A 21,813-nucleotide genomic window follows, 5' to 3' on the forward strand; every position below is an offset into this window, starting at 1 on the left:
GGATTTCTCTGCTTTAATTTTGCTTTAGTGGCCAGAACCTCAGTGGCAATGTTAGTGCTCAGAGTAGTAACTAAACTCATCTCAGATTCCTAACATATCTCTCCTCCTCCTACTTGGCTTCTGACTGGTGGTTGCTTTAAAAAAAAAAAAAAAAAAAAAACCAAAACAGTTTCTCATTTTTATCATTCTATTTTGTATGTGTTTTGTCGTAAATTGTCGCAAATCCTTTCTTAGATCTTAAATCCCAAATAAATGTTGAAACTAGGCTTCCTAGAAAGAGTCATCTAGCTTAGTCCCAGGCCTACTATAATGTCAGAACTACTAAAGAGAATTAAATTAAGAACAATGATTTCTTAAAAGACAAGACAATAATGAATGTTACTTAATTTTTTATTATTTTTTATTGAAGCATTTTCATTTTATTTTTATAATTGAAGTATAGTTGATTTACAATATCATGTTAGTTTCAGATGTACAACACAGTGATTCCGTTCTACATACATATATATATACTTCAGATTCTCTTCCTCCGTAGGCCATCACAAAATATTGAGTATAGTTCCCTATGCTACACAGTAGGTCCTTGTTGTCTATTTTATATATAGTAGAGTGTATATATTAATCCCAACCTCCTAATTTATCTCTCCCCTCACTCCCCTTTTACCTTTGGTAACCATAAGTTTGTTTTTTATGTCTGTGAATCTCTTTCTGTTTAGAAAATGAGCTCATTTGTATATTTTTTATTGTTTTTTTTTAGATTCCACATAGGATCGACATATTTATCTTTTTCTGTCTGACTTAGTATAATAATCTCTAGGTCCATCCATTTGCTGCAGATAACATTTCTTTGTTTAATGGCTGAGTAATATTCCATATACACCACATCTTCTTCATCCTTTCATCTGATGATGGACGCTTACGTTGTTTCCATGCCTTGGCTATTGTAAATAGAGTGCTGCAATGACCATTGGGGTGCATGTATCTTTTGGAATTATGGTTTTCTCTGGATATTCGCCTATGAGTGGGACTGCCGGATGATATGGTAACTCTATTTTTAGTTTTTTTCAGTGGAACCTCCATACTCTTCTCCATAGTGGCTGTACCAATTTACATTCCCACCAACGGTGTAGAAGGATTCCCTTTTCTCCACACCCTCTCCAGCATTTATTGCTTGTAGACTTTTAGATGATGGCCATTCTGACCAGCGTGAGGTGATCCCTGCATTGTAGTTTTGATCTGCATTTCTCTAATAGTGATGTTGAGCATCTTTTCATGTGCCTATTGGCCATCTGTATGTCTTCTTTGGAGAAATGTCTATTTAGATATTCCTAGGTATTTTATTCCTAGGTATTATATAAAATACCTAGGTCTATTCCTAGGTATTTTATTCTTTTTGATGAAATGGTAAGTGGGATTGTTTCCTTAGTTTCTCTTTCTTATCTTTCATTGTTAATGCATAGAAATGCAACAGATTTCTGTGTATTATTTTGTATCTTGCAACTTTACCAAATACATTGATGAGCTCTAGCAGTTTTCTGGTAGCATCTTTAGGATTTTCTAGGTATTATAGTATCATGTCATCTGCAAACAGTGACAGTTTTACTCCTCTTTTTCCAATTTGGATCCCCTTTATTTCTTTTTCTTCTGATAGCTGTGGCTAGGACTTGTAAAACTATGTTGAATAAAAGTGGTGAGAGTGGACATCCTTGTCTTGTTCCTGATCTTACAGGAAATGCTTTCAGTTTTTCACCATTGAGAATGATATTTACTGTGTGCCTGTCATAAATGGCCTTTATTATGTTGAGGTAGGTTCCCTCTATGCCCAGTTTCTGGAGAGGTTTTTTTTTTGTTTTTTTGTGGTACGCAGGCCTCTCACTGTTGTGGCTTCTCCCGTTGTGGAGCACAGGCTCCGGACGCACAGGCTCAGCAGCCATGGCTCACGGGCCCAGCCACTCTGCAGTATGTGGGATCTTCCCGGACCGGGGCACGAACCCGTGTCCCCTGCATCAGCAGGCGGACTCTCAACCACTGCGCCACCTATGAAGCCTGGAGAGTTTTTTAATCATAAATGGATGTTGCATTTTATCAAAAGCTTTTTCTGCATCGGTTGAGATGATCATCTGGTTTTTTTTCTTCAATTTGTTAATGTGGTGTATCACACTGATTGATTCGTGGGTATTGAAAAATCCTTGTATCCCTGGGATAAATCCCACTTGATCGTGGTGTATGATCCTTTTAATGTGTTGTTGAATTCAGTTCGTGGATTTTGTTGAGGATATTTACGTCTATGCTCATCAGTGATATTGGCCTATGATTTTCTTTTTCTGGTGGAATCTTTGTCTGATTTTGGTATTAGGGTGATGGTTGCCTCATAGAATGGGTTTGGAAGTGTTCCTTCCTCTGCAATTCTTTGAAATAGTTTCAGAAGGATAGGTGTAAGTTACCTCTTCTCCAAATGTTTGGTAGGATTTGCCTGTGTAGCCATCTGGTCCTGGACTTTGTTTGTTGGGAGTTCTTTAGTCACAGATTCAATTTCAGTACTTGTAATTGGTTTGTTCATATTTTCTATTTCTTCCTGGTTCAGTCTTGGGAGAGTGTACCTTTCTAAGAATTTGTCCATTTCTTCCAGGTTGTCCATTTTATTGGCATAGAGTTGCTTGTAGTAGTCTCTTAGGATGCCTTTGTATTTCTGCAGTGTCAGTTGTTACTTCTCCTTTTTCATTTCTAATACTTTTGATTTGAGTCTTCTCCCATTTTTTTCTTGATCAATCTGGCTAAAAGTTTATCAATTTTGTTTATCTTTTCAAAGAACCAGCTTTGAGTTTTATTGATCTTTGTTATTGTTTCCTTCATTTCTTTTTCATTTATTTCTGCTCTGATCTTTATGATTTCTTTCCTTCTGCTAACTTTGGGTTTTGTTTGTTCTTCTTTCTCTAGTTCCTTTAGGTGTAAGGTTAGATTGTTTGAGATTTTTCTTGTTTCTTGAGGTAAGACTGTATTGCTGCAAACCTCCCTCCTAGAACTGCTTTTGCTGTGTCCCATAGGTTTTGGATCATTTTCATTTGTCTAGGTATTTTTTGATTGCCTCTTTGATTTCTTCAGTGATCCATTGGTTATTTAGTAGCAGATTGTTTATCCTCCATGTGTTTGTGCATTTTTTTTCCTTCAAGTTAATTTCTAAACTCATAGTGGTTGTGGTTGGAAAAGATGCTTCATTTGATTTCAATTTTCTTAAACTTATCAAGACTTCCTTTGTGGCCCAGCATGTGATCTACTCTGGAGAATGTTGCATGTGCACTTGAGAAGAATGTTATGTTCTGCTCCTTTAGCATGGAATGTTCTTTAAGTATCAATTTAGTTGATCTGGTCTAATGTGTCATTTAAGGCCTGCGTTTCCTTATTGATTTTGTCTGGATGATCTATTGATTTAAGTGGGATTTTAAAATCCCCCACTATTACTGTGTTACTGTCAATTTCTCCTATGTCTCTTAACATCTGCCATATATATTGAGGTGATCCTCTGTTGGGCGCATATATATTTACAATTGTTCTATCTTCTTGTATTGATCCCTTGATCACTATGTAGTTTCCTTCCTTGTCTCTTGTAACAGTCTTTTTTGTCTGACATGAGTATTGCTACTCCAGCTTTCTTTTGATTTCCATTTGCATGGAATATCTTTTTCCATCCCCTCACTTTCAGTCTATATGTGTCCCTAGGTCTGAAGTGGGTCTCTTGTAGACAGCATATATACATGTCTTGTTTTTGTATCCATTCATCCAGTCTATGTCTTTTGGTGGGAGCATTTAATCCATTTACATTTAAGGTAATTATCAATATGTACATTCTAATTGCCATTTTATTAATTGTTTGGATTTGTTTTTGTAGGTCTTTTTTTCTTCCTTTTTTGCTCTCGTGATTTGATAACTATCTTTAGCGTTGTCTTTGGATTCCTTTTGTGTGTGTGTATATTATAGACTCGTTTGTGGTTACCGTAAGGTTTTGATATAGCAGTCTGTATGTATACACGATTGTTTAAGTTGCTGATCTCTTAATTTCAAGTGCATTTCAAGTATGCTGCATTCGTGCTCTCCTCCTCTCACAATTACTGATGTTGATATCACATTTGTGTGTGGATGATTTCCTGCCTTTATCAGTGAGCTTTCCCATTTCGTACTTTTTTTTTTTTCTAGTTGTGGCCTTGTCTTTTCCACTTAGAGAATTTTCTTTAGCATCTGTTGTAAAGCTGGTTTGGTGGTGAATTCTTTTAGTGTCTTCTTGTCTGTAAAGCTTTTAATTTCTCCATCAAATCTGAATGAGATCCTTGCTGGGTAGAGTAATCTTGGTTGTAGATTTTTCCCTTTCATCACTTTAAATATGCCCTGCCACTCCCTTCTGGCCTGTAGAGTTTCTGCTGAAGAAACACTGATAATCTTATGGGGGTTCCCTTGTATGTAATTTTTTGCTTTTCCCTTGTTGCTTTTAATATTTTCTCTTTGCTTTGTGTCTCAGCATGTTCCTCCTTGGGTTAGTCCTGTATGGGACTCTCTGTGCTTCCTGGACTTGGGTGACTGTTATCTGTCTGCTGGGTGGGGCTGTGTTCCCACCCTGTTGGTTGTTTGCCCTGAGGCATCCCAGTGCCGGAGCCTACAGGCTGTTTGGGGGACCAGGTCTTGGTGCCAAGAGCCCAAAATCTCTGCCTCCAGCCAGAGTTCACATAGGTCCCTGCCGTGTCCATCACCAGCTTTTATGACCCCAGAAAGAGCCACAGCTGCCCTCCATCTTTGCAGGAGGCTCTCCAAGACCAGCAGGTAGGTCTGGCCCAAGCTCCTATGGAGTTACTCCTTTTGGCCTGGGTCCCGTTGCATACAAGACCTTGTGTGCGCACTCCAAGAGTGGAGTCTCCGTTTCCCCCAGGACTGTGGGGCTCCTGCACTCAAGCCCTGCTGGCCTTCAAAGACAAATACTCTGGGGGCTCCACCTCCCCATGCCAGGCCTCTAGGCTGGGGGGGGCTCAGAGCTCTCTCTCTGGTGGGAGAACTTTTGTGATATAATCATTCTCCAGTTTGTGGGTCACCCACCTGGGTCATGTGGGATTTGATTATATCACGAGTGCACCCCTCCTACCATCTCTTGGTTTCTTCTTATGTCTTTGGATGCAGAATATCGTTTTTTTGGTAGATTCCAGTCTTTTTTATCAATGGTTGTTTAGCAGTTAGTTGTGATTTTGGCATGCTTGTGAGAGGAGGTGAGCTCAAGGTCCTTTTACTCTGCCATCTTGTCTCCAACCAACATCAGGTTCTTGCAGAATAAAATAATTTGTGTTTTAACCATGAAGTTTGAACATCTTATAGGCAGCGTCATATTACCTGTTTGAATCTTGAAACACAAGTTTGACAATATAACCTCAAAGGAAAGTTGGAGAGATATATATATGGGAAAGAGCTCCTAAAGGGTGTCCATCCAGGAAGTCAAAGTTTCTGCAAAACTTTCTAACACCTGCAGGCAAAACCTCACAAAAGGGTTCCAATCCTTCCACACCAGCCTGTTCTGGCTGACCACCTCTGTCCCTGAATGGAATAATGAACCTTTTTATAGATGAATTCATCCAAATTCTGTATCTGGTGGTAGCTAAGAATTATGTCTTGAGTGACACCTACTGGTTGAGAAAGTTACTCCCCCAAGCATTTTCCGAATTACCTGGGTGCCTGTTAAAAATGCAGAGGAGTTCCTTGGCTGAGGACTCTGTATTTTTCAAAACTGCCCCAGGTGATTCACATGTATCCTTGAGTTTGAGAACCACTGATTCAGGTGCTCCCAAGTCAGATATCCACACAGGGCTGGCAGACCTGATGACACTGCAGGAAGTTAGAAGGGGCCGAGACAATGGGATGGGTTAGGCCTGAGCTTTGTAACCACCTTCCTGAACACTCAAAGAGGGAAGGGGTGGTGTAAAGAGGATGGGGAACACAGAATCCCCAGGGATAAGGTCAGCTGCCCTCCTGGCAGTGAGGGCGGGGGTGGCAGTGGCCTGGGACCTTGAGAGGAGTGGCCCCTGGCCGCCTTCTCTCATTCCCAATGTGGAGGGAGGTTGCAGGAGTGTGAAAAGCATGTGCTGCACGGCTCTAACGCCTGTGCTTCCTGCCCCACAGACGATTCCAGCTCCTGGAGTTCTCCCGCTGCTGCCTCCCCAGGTCTGCCGGAAGTAGGCGCCTCCCTCGAGGACGTCCTCTCTCCATTCTCTCCATCACATCCAGCCCCACCATCCGACCCTAACAACCAGATAAGCCCAGACCCAACTTGGGATATCAAAAGGGAACACGACGTTAGGAAACCAAAGGAGCTTTCAGCCGGCAGCCAGAAGAAGCAGCGCCTCGGGGAGCAGAGTGAGCTTTCGGCAAGCCCGCAGCGGGCGGTTCAGCCGAGGCTCGCGGAGGTGCCTGGTGGCCAGGGGCAGCCTGAGGCCAGCAGGCCCTCCTCAGAGGCCAGGGCACCCGGGCCCACAGCAGTGGACGCAGCGCGGGCCAGCAGCAAGGAGGGGCTGCATGCGGCAGTGGGCCCCGAGCTCGGCCGGCGTGAAGGCCCCGGAGTGGCACCTGCGTTCGTGGGCCCAGGCCGCGGCGCGGGTGTGCGGGAGGCCGAGGGCAGGGCAGGCACACGTGCGGGGCCCAGGCAGGGCACGCGGCCCCCGGGGGGAACCCCTGTGCGCAAGGCTGCTGTTGCGCCAGGGCCCTGGAAGGTGCCAGGCTCCGACAAGCTGCCGGGCATCCTCAAACCCGGCGCCTCGGCCGCAGGCAGATGAGCCCACTGCCCCGCCTCAGTACCTGCAGGCCATTCTTCTTAGGTTCCGTCTCATGGTGTTTTAATTTATTTTCACTGTCACGTGCATAAATCCACGAGGCACCAAGGCTTGGGAGCACTGACATGAAGTCCCACGTGTCAACAAGCATCGTCCATATGGCATCCACGGCAGACCCAAACTGATCCTGAAGCTCCCAGTTCCACTGCGGGGGCTTTGGCAGCTATGGAAGAACCAAAATAACGTGAAGAACATCACAGAGAGTGCAGTGTAGCTTTAGTAAAACAAGAAAGAACAAAATTCCCCCACTGCATGAAGGATTTGGATGTCATCCAAACTTTATATCAAGAAACATATCAAGAAACTGGACAAGTTAAGAGCAATCACAAACTGGAATATCGCCTTAAAAATCAAACTGCACGGAGTAAGCTGAAACTGAGACAAGATTATATCTTTTAATCTGAAGAGTTGTAAATAAATTGTTCTGGACATATCTAGACAGGGGTTAAGAGGTTTCTTTGAAACATTCAGAACTGTTCACCCATGACACGTTTCCATGGCTCACTTGTGGCACCATCACCAGTTTTAGCAGCAATGTCCCCTGCATACTGCAGGATGAATTAGAAATCTAGTGAATTCATTGGTGTGATGCCATTTTTACTGCCATTTCTGTGATCACGTTTCTGTGCATTTTCAGTGGTAGGAAAAAAAGTTTTAAAAATTGTATCCTAGGGAACAGTCTGCCATAAGTCAAAATTTTGCAGTTTAGCTCATAGATCTTAATTGGTTTTCATCTAAAATAGGAATTTTATAACTAAAGGACCACAATTTGTTAAATTGAGATTGGCAACGCTGCAGTTCCTTTATGAGAAGGCCTTCCTGTTGCCTCAGAGTTAGCAGCTTATTTGACAGCAACATTACATTTCACTCATTTTGCTGTCTTCCATTACTTCATTTTCACTTTGATAGAGCAGAGGCAAAGTATTTCTCCTGTATTTCTCAGATTACAATGAATCTCTCTCTGATATTAAAAAATCATTAGTATGACCCATTTCTTTTCATTAAAGAACATGGATCTTTTTAGCATGTCTTATTATTTCTCCTTTTATTTCCATTTGGTTTGCTTTTTTGTCTAGATCTTTGTTTATCTTCCTCATCCATGGTAGATACCCTAGTATCTCTAAGGATTGCCTTTCTTCTCTGCTGTTTTGATCTTTCTTTGTAAAATTTTACCTTCAGTTAATTATCCATGCATTCTTATTTGTAGCTGCACATATTAAAAGGCAAATGTTTCAGAGGGCAGTTTCTCTTTAATATGACCTGAATGAATGAGGTGTCATCCTCCCCATATTCTGCCCTTTACAGGAGTTCAAATGCAAATAAGCCTTACCTCCCTGCACCTGAAGTCAAATAAGTAAAACAGGGAGATGAGGTCCCATCACAGGCAGTCACAAGTAACAGCTTCCTTGGGTTGACTCTTTCCCTCTCTTTGTAATTGTAGTATCCTGAGCACCAGCTGTTTAATTTCCATCAAGCATAGGTGTAGTTTAGTTGTTTGACAAGAGGAGAATATGGTTGAAAGCCTCAAGTGAAGAGTCTTGCAGCCTGTAAAAGCAATTTCCAAAAATGAAACCTAGTCATCATAAACTAAAGCACAAACACATGTAGCAGTTTACAGTACTTTTGGTTTAATCTCAATTACTCTCTTTCTCCCCTGGACTACAGATCCAGTATAGTTTGCCATTAATTTATTGAATCTGGTTTTGGACAATGCTTCTGTAGTGTAGCTGCACGTCCCGGTACTGTATCCTCTGACCTTTATTTTCCATGTGTTACAAAAGGATAAAAAAATTGAGATTACGCTTGCATAAATTCTAATTTGCACAGTTCACAGCTACTACTTGTGCAGTAATTGCTTTATGCAGCTGTAATCCATAACCTGTGAAGACAGCACATCATCTAAACCCCATTCCAAATAATATTTCTGTGTAGTGTTAGCTGTGAATTTACCCTGTACAGCTGTATCTCTATAAATATAATTACATGTATTAATAGTCACAGAAAGACTGTAAGTGAGCAACTATTTTTATGAAACGCACCACTATGGATAAATTAACTTTTACAGAAATCTTGTTTACTGTATGATATTCTAAAACACTGTCAAATAAAATATATATCCAAAAATATTTTCTTTTTCCAACTATATAGGCTGTGTGTTGTCGACTGAAAAAAAAAAAAAAGCACAGTGTGAGAGTTGTGAGTTCAGTTTTATTTGGGGCAAAATGAGGACTATCGCCCAGGAGACAGCATTTCAGACAGCTCTGAGAAACTGCTCCAAAGAGGTGGGGGGAGAGGTATTATATAAGATTTTAGCAAAGCGGGGGTATGTGCAGTCAGGCACACATTTTCACAGAGGCTTGCTGCCAGTCACGAGGAGCACATGTCCCCATTAATGATTTTACTGCTTTTCTAGATATGAGGAGATGCAAGATTTGGACTCATACAATATTTTCCTGAAAATATCTAACTATCCAAAGACCTGTTCTGCCAGAGCACAGAGTGCTCATTCCTGATCTCCACCCTGGCCTCCATTCAGGGGGTGCTGAAGGTCAGTGACGACCGTGGCTACTGACCTAATCCTTGTAGAGGCAGATGGCAAGTGCCAGTTTTTAGTTGGCAGGGCCGCCTCATGGTCATAAATTCAACCATGGTTTGGGAGGCATTTCATGACCGTTTCGTCCCATGGTGCTAGGAATGCTCATTCCTAAGTCAGGCGAGGATTTCACTGATAGGCCACTCAGTGTGCTATTACTGGACTAGGCCTTATTAACAGTAGTCAAAAGTCGCTGGACCACCTGTCTTACTAGTCTGTTACAGTCCAGGAAATAAAAATTCCCTCTTGCTGCTTCTTCCCATATCTAGAGTTACACTATTAAAATCACTGTTCTCATATAGAACTATATATGTGGTCAACTGCTTCAAGTCACCTAGACATCATTTTATCAGAGGTTCAGTCACACATGTGATAATGCAGGAAACAACAGTTTTGTAAAACAGGCAATATACAAATAACATAGCTAGCAGTATTAGTAAGGTCCTAAGTAAGAATTTAAGTCGAGAGCTTCCATTAGTCATATCCCCAGGTTGTCTGACTTAGTTTGTTCTGTACCAATGCTTGCCTCTAAGGGAAATCATATACTGGCATTGTCCATAAGGCGCCCAGCCCAATTTCCTCATGTCACTAGGCTGGTTATCCTTAGTATGGTTTAATTGTACCCAACATAGGGAGCCTTTAAACTTAAGTGACCATAGCCTAGTGTTAACCACATAAATCCATCCCATAATTTTGGGAGGTTATATGCTTTGGCTGAAATTTTGTCTCTTGCTCTGATTGAACTTGAGTGACTGTAAAAGAAAATTCATACTTATGGCCAGGGTCAGAGCAGGTAGTATTAATTGCCCAGGTGAGGGGATCCCACCTAGTAATATCAATAGTGTCCTGAACAGAACTATAATTTTCTTTTAGAATAAATTTCCTAAGAGCCAACCAATCAGAGCCTTGGACAGGAGAAATCCACCAAGGTAACCCAGAAGTATGAGACACAGGTCACAAACCCAACGACTGGATTGAATTTTAAAACAAGCATAGGATCATGCCCATGATAGAAAAACATTTGATTCTTATACAAAGGTCCAAGAAGTCAAGAAAACACAATAAATGATCTTACGGGTCAGGTGCAGCATCTTAGGCCAGCTGTCTACTTCCAATGTTGTCTTCCTCTCATCCTGGTATGAGTGTAGTTTCTCCTCTGTTTGAGCGTTGTTTTAAGGTGATTTTGACATCAGCAGCCCTCTCTATAGACCAGTCCAGTGCAGGGGCCCTTTCTATGTGAAAATATTAATCCAAGAGTCAATTCCCTTCAGTTTTGCTGTGCATGAGCTAGTGCAGAGTACCTGATAAGGGTCTTTCCATCTAGGTTGGAGATGGTCCTTTAAAAGATGTCTTTTTCCAGTACACATAATGACCTGGTTACAGGTCTTGGGACATCTGATCTTCATCCAAAGATAGATGATATAAGCTTCAGAAACAGAGTTAAGAGTGTCCTATTAATGACTCAGTTAAATTTAATATTAACATTAATATCAGCAAGGAATTAATGACAGCAAGGAACTATCTGAGAAGTCAGTCTTAGGCAGTAAATGCAGACCCCAACAAAACTAGAATTTAATATTCACTGAAACATAACTTTTTCTAAAATTACCCTTATTTCTACCAAATATAGCCAAATTAAGACCAATTTGTAAAGTAAGTCTAGTCTCAATAAACTTGGCCTGATGATTTATATAAATGTAATTGATCATATAGGCTTTTCTTTTTTTAAAAAAAATGGCTTTGCTAGAACTTTTATAAGGAGTCTCAGATTGAACTTTTTTTTTTTTACATCTTTATTGGAGTATAATTGCTTTACAATGGTGTGTTAGTTTCTGCTTTATAACAAAGTGAATCAGTTATACATATACATATGTTCCCATATCTCTTCCCTCTTGCGTCTCCCTCCCTCCCACCCTCCTTATCCCACCCACCCCTCTAGGTGGTCACAAAGCACCGAGCTGATCTCCCTGTGCTATGCAGCTGCTTCCCACTAGCTATCTATTTTACGTTTGGTAGTGTATATATGTCCATGCCACTCTCTCGCTTATGTCAGATTGAACTTTTAAAAGGCCTCTCAGGGCTAGGAAAGTCATGCCCACGGCTTGTCACAGACATTGTCTTACAGATTTAGGTGAATTCCTCCTTTTTCACGGTCCCCAAATACTTTGAGATTCCTGCACCTGTTAGGAGGTGTCCTTCCTAATTTATCTGATAAAGCTACTGGGAACCTATGCGTTTCCGATCTCTGGAGGGATCAGATAGAGAGGCAAGATAAATGTTTCAATTCTGCTTACAAAGGTATAATTTACCAAACTGCTATAAGTCATAATTAGCTTGAGGAGAAGGGTTTCCTTATATCTGGAAAACACAGATTAAAACCAATTATTTCTCAGACAGAAACCATAAAAATTATAGCCATAGTCACCAGTTCACTCAGTCCTACTGTTAACAGTTTTATGAAGCCATCAGGTTTCCCATTAGAATTCTTTAATTTCTTACCCAGTTCAGTGTTATGGTCTGAAAGTCAGAAACCTGTATTTGTCAAAAAGTCCTTTCTGGAAATCTTCTTGAAGAGGAAGCATTTTTGTAAAAGCATCAGAGTGAAACCATAACTGTCTATAATGACAAAAGATTTAAGGCACCTTTAAAATATGATTACAATGCAATTGACAAAGAAACTTGGTTACTGCTGTGACATACAACACTTTAATAACTAGAATTATGACTGATAATTTTACCAGGAGATACCAGATTTTCAAGAATTCCATATAATTTCTAGAACACCTATATTAATAACATTTTCCCATTAATATAACCTAAGAAGACTTATTACTCATTTGACAATACTTCCCATGTAATTTAATCTACCAAATGAACCTAATTAGTTTGATATCTCTCTTTGGGGTGTTTCAGGGACCCTTGGAAGCATTCCAAAGTTAGCTAGAGGTTAAAAGAACTTCATTAGGATTTGATTTGGGAAGTTTTGTAAAAAAAAAAAAAATCAAAAAGCTTTAAAACACTTGGTCAGATAGGATCATAGGCCACTATGGAACAATATTCACTTAACCAAAGTGGCAGTAAAAGATTTCAAAGGCAAATACAGATCAGATCACTTAAAAGGTAAAGAAGCTTAAAATCTGTTATCAAAGGCAGCTCAACATTTTAAGAAAACTTTTCTCCTAACAGAGATAAAAACCAAATTCAAGTTTTGCACCAGCTTACTTTTAAAATTCATTTACTCCACTAAATTTATTCTAAACTTAGCCAACCCTGACCATGCACAAAACTCTTTTGTCGGCAGTGCTCATTTGAAGGAAATAATTACTGGAAGTTGACTTGAGTTTTAAAAACTGCAGTTCTCACAGATTATTCAAAGGATACGTTTAATGCCCCAAACAGGACTTCTTTGAAACTTGACTTTAAATACAGTGAAATTGCCAGGGCAATATCTGTTGACTTTTTTCACCCAAGTAAACTGAGAGTTTTCTTGTATACAATCTAGTTGGTATTTGCCTGTCAGCTGACTACATCATTTATGAATTGGCAGTATGTTTCTGTTGCTTGCTACACTGATTGATACTGAGCCTTTTTTTCAAAAAGGATTTAAGGTATCAATTACCAGTAAATTCCATCACATTTTTTCCTTTTAATTCTGAAATTTTGTCATGCAAAATCCCAAGTTTATGCAGAAGCCAACATTTAGTGAAAAGCAGTGTAAAGGTCCAAAATGAATGGCCAAGAAAACCGTCTGCAACATATTACAATACCTACACTAGGGAGAAGGGAGAGTTCTATGAAGTAATAGTAATAGGATGATGACAACCCTGCCATCAAGGAGGTTACAACCCAAAGAAACAGTTCTCAACCCTAGTGCTGTCAAGACTTCCCACTGATGTCAACAGGAGACCTAAAATTCCCAAGCTATTTTTTACTCCAATATAATTTTTTAAAAATTAAATCTCCAAAAAAAAAATTAATTAAATCTATGTATCACTCTTAGAAAAGGGAAGAAGCTGATACAAAGTGTGAAATCAAGCACAAAAGTTGAGATATTTACAATAAATATATGTCGTTCTTTATGAACTAATCTGAGAATGGCCAAGTGCAAGCTGAAAAAGCAAAAGACACATAAAACAATGTAGTTAACAAAATGAGGTGTAAATATTAATTTTGCACATCTGATTACTATTCTAAAAGAAAATAAAAGTCATTAGGGCATCAAAAAGACCACAAGTCAGAGACCAAAGAGATTAGGGCAGGGGCAGAGCAGCACTAGGGCCAGGCAAGTGAGGAGCCTGGCCTGGAAGGACAAGGGTCTCACCATGAATCACATGTTTCCAAGGTCAGGCCGGAAAATAAAAAGCAAAGAGAGCCAGGTGGAGACTGGGCGGAGCAACAAGCACATCCCTCCTCTGAAGCTGTCATTTTGTCAAGTCCAAGTCCACTGTGGAACTTTCAGTTTCCCAAGTGAGGAAAAAAAAAAAAACAAGAAAAAAAAAAAGAAATCAGCTTTTTATATGAAATTTGATGTTTTTTTTTTAAAGTCTGACCGGTTTAATTCACATTTTTAAGAAACACTGAACAGGAAGACAAGACACTACCAGAACAAGCCATCTGCAGACAGAGACTGGCCCACAGCCCACCAATTTGCAGCCTCTGTCTTGGAACAACAGCCAGGCTTTCAGCAGAGAATCCCTCGCTTTCATCAGGATCTGATTCACCTTCCAAGCAGTGGATCATACACACCCCAGAAACTGTGAAGTGTGTGGCTCCTGAGGTCTGTACGTGCCTAGAAGAGCTTCGAATGTGTACTCCAAGCGTCAGGCACTCGGCCAGAAACCTGATTGATGTTCCTGCAGTAGAGGTGCGTTTGCTGTGAAGCTGAAGAAACAAGCTTGCATAAGCCCTAAAGCTTACTTGAAATTTTACATTTTCTTTCATATTGAGTCTCCCCCCAAGCTTGGGGATCCCCAAAGATGAATCTGCCCCTGCCCTACTGATACTATTTTTTAGGCCAAACTCACAGCGAAATCGAGTGACCTAATTGCTGAAGAATTTGGATTTAATAGAGATTTCTTTTTCAGCTAACCATAGTGCCAGACACGATGCCTATAAAATCACCAGAGTGCTTTCCAAGTCTTAAACTAGTAAGAGCACTATGTCTAATGACAGTGCGTGATTCTGCATCATGTCTAGTTTATTTAGGGCACCAATTAAATGTGTAGAGATGATTATGATTATTGGTGGTAATAGCAGCTGTAGTTTGTAAACATTTGGGTATAAACAATGGAGCAACAACCTAGGATTACACTGACCTCTTCCTGGGCATTTGGCAGCATATCACCCAGGCAGCCCAGTGATCAGGCACTCCAGAAAAGTTGAAGTCTGTCCCACCACCCTGGGGAGGGTAACTGGCAACCACAAATGAGAGCCGTATCTGTTTTAAAAGGTTCTGAGAGTTTTCTGTGATCTTTTCTTCTGATGAAACTGCCTCTTGGAGAGTGATTTCACCTGGAAGAACCTGGGAATCTTGTGAAGCAACAAAGTGACCTTTTGTCATTGAGTGGAAGGTAAATTTTCTAAAACCCTAACAAGGTTTATCCATGTGAAAGGAAATGCAACCTCCGCTATGATTTCTTCCTAGGTCAACTGCCTTCACACTGAGGAACACACGTTCCTGGGGCAGAGAGTCTTTCTAGGAGATACACAGGCACGGATGGCTTAAATGGAATCTATTTCCAGAACTTCAACTTCCATTTTTATGCATTTCAAACCTGCGGACTGCCAATTGCCCATTCCCAGTTGCCCTACACAAGGACCCTTTGCATTATGGAAGAAAGGCGGACCTATCACCTAACCTAAATTTTACTCTGGTTCATCAACCTGAAGTGTAAAACCTCTCGGGCATTAAACAAAGTGACAACTGGAGAATGCAGCCCTCCTGAGGGACAGTCAGGAGAGCAAACTACAGAGTAAGAATTGATGTAGGCAATGCCTTCCTTCAATCCAAGAGCCCTGGTAGGGTTCCTATCTATCTTAAGAATTAGCACCCACGTTTACCTGAGTTTTAAAATAAAGTCAGACTTTTTCTGATTGAACGTGTGGTTTGGCTATTTGTCTGGCTTGACCACAAAGACTGGCTTTTCCAGCTAGATTATACGGCAGTTATTTTCCATTAAGCTGAATGAGTTAAATCTACAACTATAAGGTTTAAATAAAATATACTTAAAGCATATATAAAAGAGAAAACACATCCTTTGCAATATTTAAATTTGTGATAAGAATGTGGATGTCAACTTAAAAATGAAATCAGACCTAGAGTTTTATAAGATTATTTTAGGGGCTATGTGAAGCAAAAGGAGCACTCACTTGGGCAAACCTACTTAACTCAGCTTAATAAAAGTTTTTAAATAGTGTTGAGTACCTACTATACATAAAACATTACAGGTGAACAGAACACAGGCCCCTATTCTCAAGTTAGGCGATCAAGACGGAAAGCAGCAAGCATGACGTGCTGGACTCTGGAGGATGCAGAAATGGTTGGAGGCAGTTAGAAGTCATCCTGGATAAGGGGCATTTCAGTTGGGTTTTGAAGGATGGGTAGAATTTCAAAAGGTAGAGGAGGTGTAAGGGATAGAACAGCATGAGGGAAGTCAGAGTTCAGAAACTTGGAAGTAGGTTAGAGAAACAGTGAATTGTTTATTTTGACTGACACTGTGACACAGAGAGAGAGAGAGAGAGAGAGAGCGAGAGGGAGAGAGCAAGAGGGAGAGAGGGGGAGGGGGGAGAGAGAGAGAGAGAAAGAGAGAGATAAGGATAAACACAGGTAGGGTCAAGGAGATCACAAATGCTGTTAGGGAGCAGTTGAGAGTCATTAGAGGTTTCTGAGCAAAGAAAAGATGAACTCAGCCCTGGGCTCTGGGAGGAAGCCCTGGCAGTCCTGTCCAGGTACAGTGGAGGTGGGAGACACTCTGGCAGGTACTGACATCCTCCAGGCGAGAGATAAGGAGACGTGAGCACCTGTCATGGTGCCAAGAACTAGTCAGGGACTCTGACTTGAGCACAGGGTAAATATTTGACACATATACATTTTTAAATTGTTGTTCTTATTAACTGAGGGACATAAAAACATCTGCAGTGGTGCTCTGGAATTCTCACTCAACAGATATTTATCAGGTGTCAGCCATGTGCCAGGCAGTGTGCAGAGGGCTGAGACTATAATCTTAAACTAGACAGGCACTACCCACCCCACAGAGACCGCACGCCTTCCCCAGTTCGCCAAGGACGGTCCTGGCTTTAAAACTGCGAGTGGGCATCCCAACAAACCCCTCAGTCCCGGGCAAACCGGGATGGTTCAGCCACCCTAGAGGAAGGGGCACATGGGTCAAGGTGGCAAATCTGAGGCCCGACAGCAGCCGGTCACCTGAGGGCAGAGGATTTGGAGAACTTGCCTGCAGGAGGCTGGAGAGCTGCGGGGTCAAGATCTCACAGGGCCTAACCGGCCTTGGCCAGCATTTGGGCCTCCACGCAACAGTCAGCAGGAGGCCACTGGTGGGTATTCATTGGGCAGGACGTCCTGATGTGATGTGGGGTCCCATACAGAACACGGGGCTAGAGGGGAGACGACCTTTATGCTCCCTGCTCCCTGCCTCTCTCCCTTCTCCATCCTCTGATGGAGGCTGCAGCCCTCACAGGCTGCCAACACTGAGCTCAGCCTCTCCCAGCTCCTGTCTCAGGCAGCCACCAGCCTTTCCGGGAGGACTCAGGAGGCCCTGCTGGTGTATTTCAACTCTTCGAAGAGCTTTCCTGGGCAGGTATCTAATCAGTAAACAGGCTCACAACTCTTATAGATTCTCTGCTCTTTTCTCCATCATCAGGATGTGGATTGAAGATTCATCTTGTGTTTCTACAATTAACCCTCACAGTGCCTGACATAATAGGCACTCAGTGAAATACTTGCTGAAGGTTGGATAATTTTTTTAAAAACCGGCCTTATGTCTAAATCCAATACAGTTTCCCTTGAATAAAAATGGCTTTCAACATGGTAAGTGGCCCTGACTAGTCAGAGTAGACAGTTTGCAATTTTTCTCAAGTTTGCTGCTATTTTTACAAAATTCTGAAAGGGCTTGATGTTTATATTTGAACACCACCTGGAATGAAGGCTAGCTTCTGCAACTCAACCAGGTGCTTTACCCAAAATAAACCCAGTAACTGTTTCCCCTTGACTTTCTCCTGTTCTTGCTCAGGCCCAGCTCTGTCCCAAAGCCAGCAGGCCTTGAGAAGACCCAGCTCTGGCTCTTATTTCATGAAGGTAAGGTCAGGACCAGAGAGCAACAGAGACAGGGCAAGCCTTCTTGTTCCAACCTTCCTTGCTCAGAACCCAGGGAGAGACTTTCCACTAGCATCCTTAGCTGAGTTCTAGCACACTGGGTCCAGCGGGTCAGGGTCCCTCAGATGAACTTGACCTCCCCACTGTAAATGTTTGCTGGAAGCAGACAAAAGGCCCCTGCGGGTTTTGGCCTTGGACTGGTCCAGACTCCCTCTGCCTCTCTGCTCCAACCGCAACTCTTCCCAATACCACACACACATACACACACACACACAAAGACACCTGTATCCCATCTGACTCCCTGCCCAGGCTCCTGTCACTCGTGTCAAGCAGCCTTTGAGTGACCACACTTTGGGCTCGACTCCTCCAGCCAGCCTCAGCCCTGCAGCCTGTACCAGGGCCCTGATACTCACCCGCTGGCCCCTTGCTTAAGGGACTCTACCTGAACTCCCTACATTGACCTCCCAGGATCAAAGACCCTCATGGTCTGCTCTCCACTAACCTTCCTGCCAGATGAAGCAGATCATTCACAACCCATCCCCAAACATTTTCACTCTGTTTTTAATCAAAGTCAACAAAAACAAAACCCAGATTTTTTTTTTTTTCTTAACCATTTCTATTATCAAGGAGCTAATGGTGTAAGGCCTTGGTAGGTCTTAAAATATAGTTAGGTATAGATATCTTAAAAAACGAAGGAGTTATCTGGAACAGGCACCCACATTAAAGGGGTAGAGCAGCCAGCAATGATTTTGTCCTAAATTATTCTGCCAAGACACTTTCAAACAGAAGCAGTGAATCCTCTGAACCACTCCCAGAAGACTGCTGTAACAAATCCACTCCCACCTCCAAAGGCTTATTTCTCAGGTAACAGACCAGGAGTTGCTGGTTGAAGACGGAGATTTTCCTTATTTAGTGATTCAGAGACATGTTCCGTTCATTCTATGGCTCCACCATCCCCTAGAGCCTTGCTTGCTTCTGAAAGAGGGTCTGAGCACAAACAGCACCGCTATCCCCTGGAAGCTTGTTAGAAATGCAAGATCTCAGACCCTGCCCTGGACCTACTGTACCAGGCCAGTGTTTTAAGAAGATCTCCAGATATGGGTGACACCAACACACACAGAATTTTGAGAAGTCCTGCCCTAGAACCTCAGAGCCCTCTACATCCAGAGAGCCAAAGGGGAAAGAGGGCTTCAGTGAGCATTCCATTGAAGTCCCAGCCTACAAATGGCAGGTCACTCCCATTCCTATTCCACTGGTCAGAACTAGTCACATGGGCACACTTGACACAAAAGGACTCTGGGAAATGCAGTTCCTGACTGGACAGCTGTCTGGCAGCTCCCACTCCACACTATGAAATTGGGAGGACAGATTTTGGTGGACAAACAGACATTTCTGACTCAGAGTATTTTTTGTATTTTTTTCCATGAGAAGAAAGAATATTTCCTCCTCTCTCCTAGAAACAGTTTTAGGATAAGGTGACATGGGAATTTTTCCAGCTTTTTTTGAGTTGTTTTGGTGGATTTTTTCCAGATTTATTGAGAAATAACCAACAAATAAAACTGTATATATTTAAAGTGTAAAACATGATGATTTGATATACATACACATTGTGAAATGATTCAAGTTAATGAACACATCCATCACCTCACACTGTTAACTTTTGTGTGTGTGTGGGGGGGGGGGGGGTGAGAACGCTTAAGATCTACTTCCAGCAAATTTCAGGTATACAATTCTATATTATTAACTGCAGTCACCATGCAGCTTCCATTGTGAAGGTGGTCCAGCCTGGAGCTAAATGGATCAATGTATTGGACAAGAAGATGTTCCCATGAACCATCATATCCATGAGAGGCTGTGACCACAAGTGGTTTCCATCAATGCTGCTTCCCTCCTCACCCTTAACACAAAGGGCATCCCTGAATGACCTTATCTTCTGAACAAATCTGAGGCATCCAACCAGGGATCAACAAACTTCTTCTGTCAAGTGTCAGATAATAAATATTTTGAGCTATGCTGGCCATTCTGTGTCTGATGCAATCACTCAGCTGTCGTTCTAGCATGAAAGCAGCATAGACAAAATGTAAATTAATTCACATTATATAAACAATATGGGAGAACTAATTTATTTTACAAACCTTTACTGAGTATTTATTAAGCTACTTAATGCCTCTGGTCCAGTCAAAATGTAAACTCTGTGAGGGCAGGAATCATTTCTATCTTCTTCCTTACTATAACCCTTGAACATATCACCATAACTGGCACATATAAATGAACGACAGAATTTAAATGAATGTCACACATGGGGAAATTTGCAGATTGGAGGAGGTGTAGCAAATGCTCTGAGGTCCATCCTGGCCAAGGGGCCCACACAGGGTGGCCATGTAGCACAGGATAAGCATAAGACAAGAGAAAGTCATCAGCAAGGTCATTACTCTTTGGCAACCTGACCCAGAAGGGCCATCACAGAACACGAAAGCCTGAGGCTTTCACCTTCTTGTCCAGTACATCAGACCATTTAGCACCAGAATGAACCACCACAAAGGAAGCTGCATTGGTGACTATAGTAAATAACACTGTATTATATACTTGAAATTTGCTGGGAGGAGATCTTAAGCATCTTTACCATGCACACCTCCTTAGTGAGCAGGTGGCCAAAGGGCAAAGAAACACTGCTTTGACGGCAAATACCAGGCCCTACCCCAGGCCATGCGCGACATGTGTGTGCAAAGGAGAAACAAGCAGGGCTCTATTAACAGAGTACTTGTCATGGTGAGAGTCTCAAAATCGAATATGTAGGCCCTGGACAAGAGCAGAAGTCACACTAAAGGGACTGCAAAGAGGAGAAAACTTGGTCAAGGTCAGGAGCAGTAACAAATAATGAGGAAATTAGCATTTAATTACCATAAGCTGTGTGCCCAGCACTTTTACATATACTGTCTAGCTTTATCCTCACAGCAACCTCGTACGTTCATAATATTCTCCCCATTCCTCCAAAATTGCTTCTGTTTGGGTCGCACTATCTCATTCCAAGACTTACTGTAAAGCTACACAGAGCACCTCAACTCCACATGATTAACATTTGGGACTGGATAATTCTTTGTTGTGGGAGGTTGTCCTGTGCATTCGTTATAGGATGTCTAGTAACATCCCTGACCTCCACCCACCAATTATGGCAATCAAAATGTCCCCCTACGTTGCCAGGTACCCTGGGATGGGGGGAGGGGGCAGAGGCAGAACTGACCCCAGGGGAGAAGCTCGGAGCTACAGTAATCAACACTGTGAGGTGCTGGGAAATGGCAGACACAGGTCAATGCAACAGAAAAGGGCCCATAAACACAGCCAGACACAAGCCTCCATGGCAATTCACAGGAGACAGAACAGTCTTTTCAACGGATATATATATATGTACCTTGATGCATGCCTCACACTGTGTATAGAATTTAACTCAAAATGGATCATAGACCAAAATGTGAAACCTAAAAATTTGATAATTGGACTCACGTAGAAATCGAAAATGTCTGCTATTCAAAAGACACTGTTAAAAAAAAATGGGAAAAAAGAGAGTCATAGACTGGTAGAAAATATCTGCAAAACATAAATTTGATAAAGGAGTTGTATCATAAATATATTTTTAAATTCTGAAAATTCAGTAATAAAAGAATCAATTTATAAAAGGCATGAAATATTTATAAAGACATTTCATCAAAGAAGATATACAGAAGGAGAATAATTACATTAAAAAAGATGCCCAACATTATTAGTCACTAGGGAAATTCTAATTACAACCACAAGGAGATATCACTACACACCTACTAAAATGACTAAAATTTTAAAAGTGACATGCGTTGATAGTGGGAATGCAAAACGATGCAAGCACGTTGGAAAACCGTTTGGCAATTTCTTCTACAGGTAAAATACGCTTGCCATATGACCCTGCAATCCTGCTCTGAGGTACCTAGCCAAGTGAAATGCAAACCTATGTTCACACAAAAACCTGTACGTGAATTTTTATAGTGACTCTATTTCTTATTCAT

General features: G+C 41.6%; 1 protein-coding gene and 1 long non-coding RNA gene across 4 annotated transcripts in view; one reads left to right on the forward strand and one right to left on the reverse strand.

Annotated features, from left to right (window-relative positions):
* Window positions 1-6,831, forward strand: part of MAGI2 (membrane associated guanylate kinase, WW and PDZ domain containing 2) — a 1,326,400-nt gene extending 1,319,569 nt beyond the window's left edge. For 2 of the 3 annotated variants that reach the window (XM_082661503.1, XM_082661504.1), the window contains one exon: window positions 6,151-6,831. In XM_082661503.1, the coding sequence (XP_082517629.1) occupies window positions 6,151-6,800 (650 nt within the window). In that variant the 3' untranslated portion in view covers window positions 6,801-6,831. The remainder of the gene's footprint in view (window positions 1-6,150) is intronic. The other variant, XM_082661505.1, reaches the window with a different exon arrangement.
* LOC309827026 lies at window positions 423-12,067 on the reverse strand. Its single transcript, XR_014297162.1, has 4 exons — window positions 11,950-12,067; window positions 10,526-10,876; window positions 6,823-8,402; window positions 423-5,856 (listed from the first exon to the last, which is right to left on the reverse strand). It is a non-coding gene; the product is annotated as an uncharacterized lncRNA (long non-coding RNA).
* Window positions 12,068-21,813: the final 9,746 nt, after the last annotated feature.

Source organism: Grampus griseus, assembly GCF_964374135.1.
Source record: "Grampus griseus genome assembly, chromosome: 9".
Lineage (NCBI taxonomy): Eukaryota > Metazoa > Chordata > Mammalia > Artiodactyla > Delphinidae > Grampus > Grampus griseus.